At 40.7% G+C, this 13,390-nt stretch overlaps 1 protein-coding gene across 1 annotated transcript; it reads right to left on the minus strand.

Annotated features, from left to right (window-relative positions):
- Window positions 1–7,692: 7,692 nt before the first annotated feature.
- On the minus strand, window positions 7,693–12,466 carry ABA2 (NAD(P)-binding Rossmann-fold superfamily protein). The gene is made up of 2 exons (XM_077363114.1): window positions 12,259–12,466; window positions 7,693–8,699 (listed from the first exon to the last, which is right to left on the minus strand). The coding sequence occupies exons 1-2, from the start codon at window positions 12,318–12,320 to the stop codon at window positions 7,898–7,900; spliced, it is 864 nt and encodes a 287-aa protein (XP_077219229.1). The 5' UTR covers window positions 12,321–12,466; the 3' UTR covers window positions 7,693–7,897.
- Window positions 12,467–13,390: the final 924 nt, after the last annotated feature.

Consider the following 13,390-nt stretch of genomic DNA (forward strand, 5'->3'; position numbering starts at 1 on the left):
GGTACCACCACGATCCTCAACCTTCTCCACCAACAGCAACAGCAACCACAATCTCCTCCACCCCACCTCCAACTTCTTCTTCTGCATTCATTTTTAAAAGAAAGGAAAATAGACAGAACAAAAAAAAATCCAGAGGGAGAGGAGAGAGGGAGCCGAGGCACCACCACCGTCATCCACCACCACCCTTCACCACCATCTACCCCCTCTCTTCACCTCCACCTCCACTAGCCGCCTCCCTCTCCTCAAGCCACCATCCAAATCCACGGCCATCATCTATTTCCCATTTCTTCAAACCCCCTTCTTCTCCCTTCACCCTCCTCCATTTTAATCCCATCCCCACCTTCATCTCTGCGAATCCGACCCTAACCGATTTCATTTTCCCACCATCTCCCTCTCATCACTTTTATTTTCCGAAGCTCTAAATCATCGGCTTATTTTTTAAAAAAAAAAAGAAAATCCGTTCAATAGTGGTTTGAAAGTGATAAGGTAAAGAGATCTGGCCGCATCTCTGCAGATCCGACACTCTTTCCATCTTCTCTGGTGAATTCTTTCACCTCGCGATGACCCCGGATTTGGGCCCCAATCTCGTTCGGTTCTAGCAATGTTTGCAATTCACGATCACCATTTCTGAGGTTTGTGATATTACAACCATCAAATTTGTCGAGAACCCCCATTGCACAGACCTCACCTGACCTTGTTGACAACTCCAGGTAACTCTCTCTCTCTCTCTATGCCATTCATGGTTGAGTGAGAATTCTGTTTATCGTGGTGATGCTAGGCTTCCAATTCATTCTAATGCTCTCAATTTGGGTTTCTACATTTCTAATTTGAGGTGTAGATTTTCTCTGTGTTTGCTGTCATTAAAACTCTAGTTTTAGTTTTGTGATTGCTTTTGAGAGTATACATGAGTAGAGGTTTCATAATCTACTGGAAGGACAAACTCTATCTTCTACCTCTCGGGTTCACTCTCCTCACGTTCCTTGGGATTCTCTTTGCATTTCAGGATCCCCATCGATTTCGGAAACATTGTCGGGTTTAGGCGACGACGGACGGCAACCTCCTGAGCCAAAACCCCCTTCAATCAAAAGGGATAAAAATACAAAAAACAACAAAAACATCAAAAAACACTCGAAACGTATTTCGAAAAGCTTTCGAACTACGTTGGCTTGATCCCTTTCTACAGGGTACGTAGGCAGCTTGGGATCGTCATCCCAAGTTCAGTCAAACTTTTTCAATAAAATCATTTAAATCCTTCAAAAAATCATTTCAGCATCTAAAAATATCTTTCAAGCTTTTCTCAAAAATACAAAAACCAAAATCGGCAAGGATGGTGATTGCCAGGTCACTCGGAGCCTTCTTTTCATTTCATTTCCGATTTTGATCGTGGTTTGCCGGTGTTATCGGTTTTCCGACATTTTATCGGGTTTTGGGACGGGCGATGACGTAGCGTGGCCCCTTCACAGGGACTGTCCTCGCTGAGCCCAACGATAGGCTATGACGATCGTGAGACTTATCCGATCTCAGCGGATCAGGATCGCTGAGCTTGATTCATCAGAATCGCTCCCTGAGCCTATCGTACGCTCCCTGAGCCTATCGTACGCTCCCTTTTCTTTTCCCTGGCATTCTCGTTCCTCATGTACCGTTGATTTTCCGATTCATTTATTTCCCTATATCTTTTAGCTCATTGTGTGTTTATCTTTGACTTCTTATGTGCTACTGTTAGCTTGCTTACTTTCCTAGCATGAGATTGATTATTATTTTCTTAGCATTATCTCTTACATAGGCTCGCATGATAGTGTGTTTATTCTATTGCTTTGGTAGTTTACTGCTGTACTTATCTGTCCTCTCACCTGCTTAGTTGTAGCATTTATTTATCTTATCTTGATTATCTGCTTAGCTGTAGCTGTGTGTGTGGATGTTACTGCTTTTCTAGATGTGATGGGTTAGGATTAGATGCGGTGAGTTAGGATTTGGATATTTATTTTCTTTTGCCCATCCCCGGGTCATGCATGCTTAGATAGACGTTTTCTCGGGGATACTCGTTCCCATTTCACATGATTTTAGCCCAAAACTCTTCAAAATTAATTAAAAATGGCATAAGAGACCAGGTGCTCGCACTTGGGCGAATTGGGGGCGCTTAACACCTTCCCCATTCGTCATCAGGCACGGACTTTTGTATCTCTGGTTATCCGTTGCAACAGAGTATTTCATGGGATCCAAGGCCTACTTCCTTGGATGGCGACTCTTCTTTGTTATAGGTACATCTTGGTTCCGGACTAGTCCTTGAATCGAGAGGTATCTCATTTATATCGCCACCCATGCTGTGAGTGGCACCATTTCGAGAGTTCCTTGGTAGAGCTCTCCTTCACATTGTGGAGATCTTGGAGGATCGGCGTGGGATCTCGCGTCCCTCGCCCATTCGTCCTCGGGATCGGGGTACACAAAGAAATGCCATTTTTTGTGAATGGCCATCATTGTATTTGTATAATTAGAACCAATTCTTCCTGGGTCCGCAACAAAGGTTTTTGGAGAAAAAATATTTTTTAAACAAAGCTATAAGATCCCTATAATCAGGTCCTACGAAGAGTGATCCTTGTGAATGGCCATCATATTGAGTTGTCAGAGTTTACACGACATAAAACTCTTCTATTTTTGGTCTGCCTCCAATAAATCTTTCATATTTTCACTTTAATGGAATTCCATTCCTCAGATATCTCCTTGTTGATTGTGTGCAAATAAAAGGTTTTGCGCAATCATTTTCTTTTTATGAGATGAGACTTTTCCAAGAGACTTGTGAGACATCATGCTTAGGTTAATTGCATGATATTAGTATGATTGGAGTGGTTAAAATTGTGAGCTCTACCATGAAGATGAAAGAGCACATAAATGACACTCATCTGATGATCCATACCAAACTGATCAAGGACATGAAGTGCAAATGTGCTGCAAAATATCTTTTATTGTATTGGCTTCCCTCTCTATTATTATGGGCAATTGTCTGAGCCTATGAACTAACTCAAGCATTACATGCTTGAGAAAGAAAGCCCACGTTGAGCATTGGATTCCAGGCAAATCCAAGTTCTACTAGGAATTTTTTCATTAAGACACATAGACGTTGAATAGGATGGGTTTTTTTTTTCCTTCTTCGACATAGCTTTAGTTCGTCGTCTTGGTTGGTTGGAATTTGATTTAGATGATGTTTTAATGGTAGCATGACTTCTCATTCATCTTTTGTGGCTTTTCATTTGGGGAAGTTTGCATGTTTTCTGAAAAATGATGAGAGAATTTATATGATGGCCGACCGTCAAACAACAAGGGCAGAGAGAGAAAAAACTCTCCCCCTTGATGTTTGATCCAGGTCAAACTCCTTTTTTTGACTTTTCCCTTGATAAAAAATCAAGGGTGTTGATATTTTCTCTCTTCGCCCTTTATATGTAAAGGCCGGCCACCATATAATTTCTCAAATGATGAATAGCAGTTTGTCATGTAAAATACCTTAGTCCCATGTGCAACGCATATGCACTTTTACTAGTTCTATATAAATTGCTCAGGAGGGTTGAAAAGTACAAAAAGGTGATTTTTAGGGAAAAACTCGCTGATGTAAATGTCAAAAAGTTAGTATTTTGTAATAAAAATCTTTACTAATTGATTGATTTCATAACATTTATTATGTAAATTGAAAGAAATGTGTGTTGGCCTTGGTCGTTGGGCGACTGCCTTGGTCGGTCAGTGCGACTAGTGTGTGTGGTCCATGATTAATGCACAGGGGTGCAAATTTGATTTGTATGTCCAAAATTCAATTCTAAGAGTACACGACTGATTTTTCAAATTCTATGATTGGATTTCAGAGAATGAAAAGAAGAGGGGACTGTCACTTCTTTCTTGGGCTCAAATGCCTTTTCCAAACAAAAAGAACTTTTCTAATAAGATACAGGCCAAAGCGATGGCTCTGAATGTCGATACACTGAGTTTGAACATGTCGACATGCGCAGAATGTGAACGACTCACATTGAACGTTGATGCACGTAGAACACAAACAACAATGTAGATGCACGGAGAATGCAAACGACACAGGGTCAACATGTACCTATTTAACTCTTTAACAAAAAACAATACAAACAGACATCAGTGTGAGGGATACAAAATTAAAGAGAAATGCTCACCTGAGACGATGATTCAATTTTGTCGTGTCTTTAATTCTTGAGGTAAACTACAACTACTGAAAAGTAAAGGTATGATGCTGAAAATTAAAGATAAATGCTAAGACATGTTTAATGTGTTGGTTCTGCAACCTCTTCTTTTGATGCATCCATTCCTTTCCTTTTTATAGCTCTTATCCAAAACCGGTCACTACTATCCCACGTTCTTTTGCACGGGAACTTACGATAATAGCCCACTTCTGTTCTAGATTTTACGTACATGTTCCCCCTTCACTCCTCATCCAAGACCACAACCCACCGAACAAAATGGCTAGTCAAGGGAAAGTCATTAAACTCTTCTAGACGAACTCTTCAAAAAAGGGTCTGGCCAACTCAAGACAGCTGGCCCTAGGAGAGATGATGAAGAGAACTCCAGTTTGACCTCAAGTCACGTGGACTGAGCTACTTGACTAACTGATCTAAACACCATGGTCCGACCTGATTTGACTTTGGTGAACAATCTTAAACCAAGCTAGGCAGAGAATTGTCTAGAGGACGAACCTCAGAGACCGACCTCAAGATAATTGAACTCACTGCAAAGGCAAATGCCAATCACGGTTGATGAGCCGAGGTCAGAGATGTCAACCTAGCAAGCCCAAGAAAGCCGATGGGAAAGACTACTTCATCCGCCTAAAGCGACCCAAGGTAGTTGGGGCAATATATTGGGGTAAAAATAAGCATCAGTCGAGGCCGGACACGTGATGAGGCGCATGAACGTCATTTCACACCTCTGCTAGAAATCGAAAATTTTGTTGGCAGAGATAAACTTGGAAATTGACATCCTTGGAAGTTTGGTCAATCACAAGAGACTCTAAGAAAGGTAAGTTTCCTAAACTGTTGTGGACTCTTAAGTCTATAAAAGGGGATCAAACTCCAAGGTACGCAAGATTATAACATCGGCTTTATGGGTTCGGATCCACCTCTCAAAGCTCCTATGAAGCTACTTTCACATGTATGATTAGTTCGTGGTACATTTATGGTTTTATCAAAGTTAACTTTTGGGAAATGAAATACCACCATTGTGTTTTTTGTTAAGTTTTAAAGGCATAGAAAAACGTTAAAGGGGGTGAATTTATCCTCAAGCAATGAACCATTCTCATGAAAAATGTGAGAGGTCTTCCTCTTTTTTTTCCTTTTGGGGGGGGGGGGGGATATCATTTCCCTAATTTTTGTGTGATTTTCCATTGATGACGACGCTCTTTATCTTTCTATTCTCCTAAGGCTCTGTTCACTTGCGTTCCCTGGAAAGCAAATCCCTGGAAAACAGCCTTTTTTTTCCTTGACAAGACAGAATTCTGGTGTTCACTTGCTTTCCAGTGAAAATAGAATTACACATGTGGGATTTCTGCAATAAGTCAAAAAATGACATGGAAAAGCCCATCCACCCCCCCCCCCCTTCTTTAGGGATTTCATTTCCGACAAAAAACACACAGATTTCGTTTTCCTGGGAAACTAGTGCAAAAAGAAGGGCAAGCAGTTTCCCTGGAAACATTTTCCTGCGCAAATGACCAGTCTAGAAACAGTCCATGGAAACCTTTTCCTGCACAGATTCCCTAGATTTCTTTTCCTAATGCCACGTCAGATTCCCGGAAAACATTTTCTTTTCCTTTCCTGGGAAAACAAGTGAACAGAGCCTAAGGGAAATGTTATCAGCACTACTGTATTTTGATGAGGGCACTCCTAACTTTATTAAAAGTATGGTATGGCCCACACCATAGGATGATCCAAACCGTCCATTAGATGGGCCACACCCTAAATAGGTTGTGCCTCAAAAATCATTTCCATAGGTTGATCCTAACCCTCCGATCTGAATGCTAGAGGGTTGATCCTCTATAGATCGGAGGGTTAGGATCAACCTATGGAAATAACTTTTGGGGCACAACCTATTTAGGCTGTGGCCCATCTAATGGATGGTTTGAATCATCTTATGGTGCCGGCCATACCGTACTTTTAATAAAATGAGGAGTGCCGTCATCAAAATACAATAGCGCTGATAACATTTCCCTCTCCTAATCTTTCTCCAATTCATCTTGATTGGTGGTCCTCAAACATTTGAATAAACCCGAATGCTGCCAGGAACTCTATTGTCCCGTTGGGTGGGCACCTGTCAACCAAACCATGTTGGACGTCAATTTGAGACCTTTCAACTCTTGAATTGCTACCATACACGACGAGCCATGGTTCAATGACTGTTGCTTTAGCGTGTATAAGTGTCTTTGGCGATGGTGCCCTTCTTTATTGGCATTGTTGACTTTGTCTGATTGGGTAGATTAGAGGATGGAAGCTAGCCTAATATGGTGGTTTCTTCTAGAATTTTTATAAAATGGGCATAAAATTTGTTTTATGTGCATTTTACTTCAAAAGGAACAGAGACTTTGTTGCAATTTGCAAATGAGGTAAGGCCACGTTTGGATACCCATAAGATTTAGATCTGGATTTAGTTGATATTTTGAACTGATCAAATCCTTAGATTTCCAAATCAGCTACAGCAGTGCAAAAAAATTCCGATTTTCAAATTTGTTCTGCAAGACATTATTTGGAAATCAATATTTGTGGCAACTTCCTTCACCGTCGCTGCTCCTTGACATTGCTCCGGCAGCAGCGAGACACTCCTGTCTCCCTCTCTCTCTTTCTCTACTCTTAAAACACTATCATGAAGACGCTTGATGTATTTTGTATCCAAAACTCAAATCCAAATGAAAATACAAATGCATATGGTATCCAAACGGGCCCTAAAGGGAAAAGACAGACGCAAATCCTAAGATTCACGGTGCTTGATAAAGACTAACGTGTCCTAATGAAATTTTGGAGCCACTCCTTGGCTTGAGGGTCCCATGGAATCACCTATTTTCACCTTTAATTCTCACTTTGATGTGCTCTGCGATATTTGTGCCATTGCAGACCCCTGTTTTGATTGCAAGAAAAACATTTTTGATCAAATATTGTTCTTAAAAGAAAATTTTCTTTTTACAATTTAGAGGGATATTATCCTAAATTAAAGGTTCCTCCAACTAAAAAATGAATAGGGTTGATTCAAGTAATTTTTCTTTTGTGTATAAAGAAGTAAATATAGAAATATTTTTCCTTTTCGCACATTTCCAAAAAATCCATGCAATCCAAACTGGGCCTAATTTCCTCTACTTTACCATGCATGTAGGCCATGTCTGGCAGCCTGAAACTTTTTTTCATGATAAGGTGCCTCCAAGTGGTGAGAGAGGGGTAGAGTAGTGGGAGAAGGATAGAGATTTGAAAGGGCACGATTAAGATGAGGGTGAGAAGCGGCTAAAAATCAAGAAAAAGTCAATCTTATTTTGACTGGAGTTTTTTGTTTACTGATTTTTTCCCATTTCTCCTCACTCGGAGACAATAGTTTACTGTTTTCTGTTTCCTGATTTTTAGCCACTTCACCGCTTCTCCACTCGGAGACACCAGCTTATCATGAACATGACATTATCAACATCTAATAATTTAAATGTTTAATAAAGAAGAGTAGTGCCAAAATGATGGAACATGGATAACATTTACCTTAATTAAGATAATAGCACAAAGATATAGACTGGAACTAAAAAAGAGAGAAATTTTAACATTCACATGAAAACTAACTTATTTCTAAATAATATAAACCATCCCCATCCTTTCAAACACGAAGACGAATAGAAAAAGATACTTATACAAACACAAACAAAGACACAGCCTAATCATCTGAACGCTTGAAGAGAGTGATTCACACAAGTGAAACCACCATCTACCATGAGGTTGAGCCCACTAATGTAGCGCGCCTCATCACTTACCAAGTAGACCACAGCCTCTGCCACATCATCTGGTGTTAACACCACACCCTTGAGGTTAGCATTCTTCCCCACAAATGCGTAAAACCCCTCCAACGCATCCTCAGTCCTCCCCCCCTCCGGCAAGTGGGGCATTGCTAGACTCGTCGCCACCGCATAGGGCGACACACAATTCACACGTATTCCATGCCCCCCCAATTCTGCAGCCACCCCCTTTGTGAGCCCCACCACAGCATGCTTCGATGCAGTGTAAGCTTGCGGGCCCACCCCACCCACAATGCTAGCCACACTAGCAAGTGACACTATCGAACCCTTGATGCCTCGTGGGATCATCACACGTGCGGCGTGTTTCATCCCGTGAAAGACTCCCTTCACGTTCACGTCGAACACTCGTTGGAATTCGCCGAGGTCGACATCTCGGATGTCTCCTGCCGGGGACCCTGAGGTGCCAGCGTTGTTAACCATGACATCGAGAGTTCCGAATTTTTCGATGACAAAGTCGATTGCACCGCTTACGTGGTCCTCGAGGGTGACATCGCAATGGAAGAAGCATGCGTAGGGATCCCCACCAAGGGCCTCACAAACTTGTTGGCCAAGGTCGTCTTGCACATCTACAACACATACTTTTGCGCCATATCGTCGGAAGAGCCTTGCAATGCTCTCACCAATGCCGGTGGCACCACCAGTTATAAGTGCCACCTTTCCTTCCAAGCTGAAAGTAGTATCATCTCAATTACAAGAGGAATTGAATGCATGATGGTGGCGTTCAACCAATGGGGGCGCCCTTTCCTCGGGTTTTTTGCGAGGGCACCCCTCTAATTACAAATACTAATAATAATAATAAGAGGAATGCTAAATTGAAAGGCACCATGGCTAAAATCAGCTACAAGGGTGGCCTCATTGGACCATCTCACCAAAGCGCAATTATTATTCATTTGATTTTTGAAAGGAAATGTTATCAGCACTACTGTATTTTGATGAGGGCACTCCTCAATTTATTAAAAGTACGGTATTGGCCCTAGGATGATCCAGACCGTCCATTAGATTGGCCACAACCTAAATAGGTTGTGCCCCAACAATTATTTCTCTAGGATCGGAGGGTTATGATCAAGCTATAGATCGGAGGGTTAGGATCATGGTTTTAAATTTCGACTATTTCGGATTTCGATGGGGACAGAAACCGAAATTTTCCGAAATTACATTTTTCGCCATTTACCAAATTTCGGTTTGAAATTTCAATTAAATGGCATAATTTTTTTTAAAAAAAAAAAGTGTTACAAATTTCGGCCGAAATTTCGGAATTTTGAACCAAATTACCAAATTTCGGAACAAAATTTTGGATTTCGGCGAAATTTTGGTTTTCAGTGGGGTCCGAAACGGTTACCGAAACCGAAATTTTAAACCATGGTTAGGATCAACCTATGGAAATGATTTTTGGGGTATAACCTATTTAGGCTGTGGCCCATCTAATGGACTGTTTGGATCATCCTATGGTACGGGCCATACCGTACTTCTAATAAAGTGAGGAGTGCCCTCATCAAAATGCACTTTGGAGAGAGAGAGAGAGAGTCCAATGTGCGTTTTTTTTTTTTTTTTTTGGGGGGGGGGGGCGCTTAGCCTTTATTTTGCAGATGAGCCCTTCAGTTTAGCATTCCTCCGAGTGAAGGGTGCTCCCATTGGAATCACATAATCAAAGTGCACTAATTATTCATTTACTATTGCATTTTTTTATAACAATATGGATTTGGGAAGGTCATTGGATTTTGAGAATAGATTGTGAGTCTAAAATTGATTGCTGGACTCAAAATGAAAGAAAATCCAAAACAAACCCGCCCAAGCAATTTTGCATAAAGCCATTAAACGGCTTACTTTTTGGGGAGAGAACAACCCCCCATGAATAAGACAAAATCTGCTAGGAGGTGGTTGTCCTCTCCTCAAAAAGTGCACCCGAACTCTTTTTTTTTTTTTTTTTTAATGTACTCATCAGGGAAAAAAAGAAAAAAGTGAGCCCTAATGCTCTGTTTGGTTACGTTTTTTTGAGTAAAATAGCAGGGAATGTAATTTTCCTAATTACCCGAGGGGTGTTTGGTAGGGATTTAGCAAAAATTAGAATTTTGACCGCCGGTTATGTCGGGCGCTTGTCGGGTGACGTGGAACCCTCGAATTTCGCCGGACGAATTTCTCCAAATCGAAGGGAAAATGGGAGAATTTCTCAGGGAAATTCTTTTTCACCGTAATTGTCATAACTTTCTACTTTTGCTTGTAGTTTTTTCCGTAATAGTCATATGTTACTACATTTTGTTTGTATTTTTTTCGTAATTTTCAAACTTTATAACCATTTCTAGGTAATTTTTTATTTAAAACTTTATAACTTCTGCTATTTTACTTTTTTTTTTTGTAATGATTACTTTTTTTGCTTATTTTGGCTTTTGCTATTAGCAACCGTTGCCCATGTGCGCATCTTTGAACCAAAGATGGCCACATGCCGAGAAGTGGTATAGGAGAAGTTTGCTAGCAAATTCCTATAAAAAAGAAGAAGAAGGAAATGTTATCAACACTACTGTTTTCTTATGAGGACACTCTCACTTTATTAAAAGTACGGTATGGCCCACACCGTAGGATGATCCAAACCGTCCATTAGATGGGTCATAGCCTCAATAGGTTATGCTCCAAAAATCATTTCCATAGGATGATCCTAACCCTCCAATCTGAATGTTAGAGGGTTGATCCTAACCCTCTATAGATCGGAGGGTTAGAATCAACCAATGGAAATAATTTTGGGGCATAACCTATTTAGGCTATGGCCCATCTAATGGACGGTTTGGATAATCCTATGGTGCGGGCCATACCGTATTTTTTATAAAGTGAGGAGTGCCCTCATCAAAAAACAGTAGTACTGATAACATTCCCCCAAAAAATCTTAAAAAATACGGTAAAAAAACTCCTGCATATCTCCTACCTCCAACCAAACAACGTCGGGGAGATTTGCTCACAATCTCCCCGTTGACTGATTTCCTTTGACTTCTTCTTCTCTAAATCCCCCCAACATCTACCAGCATCCAAACAGAGCATAAGTGCCTATAAGGGGTTTTTAAAAAGAAGTCTTTTATTTGCAAGTAACGCCGGGAAACTGAGAGTAGGACCAGAAAGGGGACCGAACAAATTGTTTCACGCCACAACATCACTAGTGACGTGAGAAATTCCGTAAGTTTGGGAAATCATCAAAATGTAATTTTTTCTTTGACCATATTCTCATTGCAAGTCCCATTTTAGATGGTACTCTAAGTCTCCATATCATTTTCTTTGGCAAAAAGAGTCTTTTAGTTTGCCAATTTGCAAAGGGAAATGATTTTGGCACTAAACTCTTTTGATATGTGGCGAAAGCTTCTTGTCTTTTAGTGTTTAAAGGGCTGTAAAAGGTTATTTAAAGTTCCTCAAAAGCTCTTGCAATGTCAATTAAAAGCAAAATGACAGGAAGCTTTCACGACATATCAGATTTCCAAATATGCTGTGAAAATAAGTAATTGAAAATTTACACATATGGGAGTTTCCTTCACCCTCTTTGCTCCTCAACCTCTCCCCTCCAGTAGGAAGTACCCCCTTCCTTCTCTCTCTCCCCCTCAACATGAGCTAGCAGATCTATTCATTTTGTATTCAAAACTCAATTCCAAATCCAAATACAAAATATGAGGTATCCAAACGGCCCTTAATTTATTTTCATTCATATGAGGTGTCTGCTCTCACATGCAACAACTCATCTGCGAAATGCCTTCTAGGATGGTACCTAGCAGATCCCTAACAATAGTTGGGATGGTTGCTAACATGCGCCGGAAAGTTATTTAGCTTAACTTGCGCCGCTTGTTATAAGCAATCGTTAAGGATGACAGCTGTACCCCTTGTTTTGATATCGACACTCCTCTAATAACGAAATTGTAAATTAAGGATAGAACCATAGTAGATGAAGGTCAATATCAAACTACTGAGTAGAAGCCACATCACCCAGGAAGAACTTATCAAAGAAATTGATGGGATAGAAAAAGTGGGTGCTCAATCAAGTGCCCCCACTAGTGTTCCTAACATGCGCCCCTAGTTACCCAATAGTTAAATCTTACTAGTTATAAACATGGGTGTTGGATTTTGATCGAGAAGATAATCCTTGATGGAGAAACATATATACAAAAAAAAAAAACCATGACAGAAAAATAATCACATATGGAGAAAAGATGTTGATCTTGGCCAAAGAAAAATGAGAGGGATTATGCTTTATTTACCGTTGTGGTGAAAGAGGAAGACTCCTGTTGGTTGTGATATCTCCCAAATTGCTGGTGGACATGGCTACTCCCTCTCTCTCTCTCTCTTCTGGTTTTTCTCTTCTCTATATTTTTCTCTCTCTATTTTTTCTAGTTCTTTTCTATGGAGGTGGGAGAAAGATTCTCTTTGTGGTAGGAAGATTTTTTAGCCCAATGTCCAAACGGCCTATTTTAACTTGCCGCGTGTCCTCGTTATATTTTAAGTATCCCCAAAGGAAAGGGCAATGATATATTCATCCCCCCTTTCTTCCCAAGGCAAACCCCCTTTAGCGTAAAGAGACGGGGTGCAACTGGGCAACTCGGGTTGGGGTTCAACCCGAAGAAAAGTCAAGACGAGTTGGGTTAAGTTCGGATCGAGTTCGCTTTTCCCAACCCGGGTCGGGTTCAGGTTTGGGCAACCCGACCTGAGTGGAGCCCGACATTTATTTTTAATTTTTTTTGTAGGCTTAAAAACTAGGGTTGGGTCGGGTTGAACTCGGGTCGGGTTCGGGTTAGAAAAAAAGAGGTTCCTTGAACCTCGTCGGGTTAGAAATCGGGTCGGGTTTGGGCTGGAAAAAAGGGTTCCTTGGATTGGCCTGAACCCGACCAAACCCAACCCTGCTCTGTTTGGTTGCCAGTTAAATTTTTCTCCTAGTGAGTTTTTAATCCAAACAGTGAAGTCAACGGTATTTGCTAGATTTTTTTTCCCCTACAATTTCAAAATTCCCGCCAACATTTAGAGATGCCATTACCAAATATGGGAAGGAAGGAGAGAGGGAAGACATATAAAGAGAGAGGACATCATTCTCTAGGAAAGAAAAAGAAGGGACAAGAAGTCAATGTCACCACATAAGCAATCATTACAAGTGTGGGATTAAAAAAATTCTAGTGCTAAAAGGCAACCAAACATGGGATGGGACGAAAATTTTACTTGATTATTCCTAGGACGAATATTTTACTGGCAACCAAACGGAGTAGGATTAGTCATAAACAGACCAGAGTGAGTGGCCTGGGGAATACAAGGGGATAAATATATTACTTCAGAAATGAATCCACTTTTTTGAAAACGACAATGAAAACACTAAAAATGACCAAAAGACTTATGTTTTAGGGT

Source organism: Tasmannia lanceolata, unplaced genomic scaffold (genome assembly GCF_043159265.1).
Source record: "Tasmannia lanceolata isolate RefF3 unplaced genomic scaffold, GAP_Taslan_0.1 ptg000019l, whole genome shotgun sequence".
NCBI lineage: Eukaryota > Viridiplantae > Streptophyta > Magnoliopsida > Canellales > Winteraceae > Tasmannia > Tasmannia lanceolata.

Coding starts and splice junctions, on each gene's coding strand:
- ABA2 (XM_077363114.1), bottom strand. CDS start 12,320: ATGTCCACCAGCAATTTGGGAGATATCACAACCAACAGGAGTCTTCCT. Junction 8,700..12,258: donor CTTCCTCTTTCACCACAACG/GTAAATAAAGCA, acceptor TACTACTTTCAG/CTTGGAAGGAAAGGTGGCAC.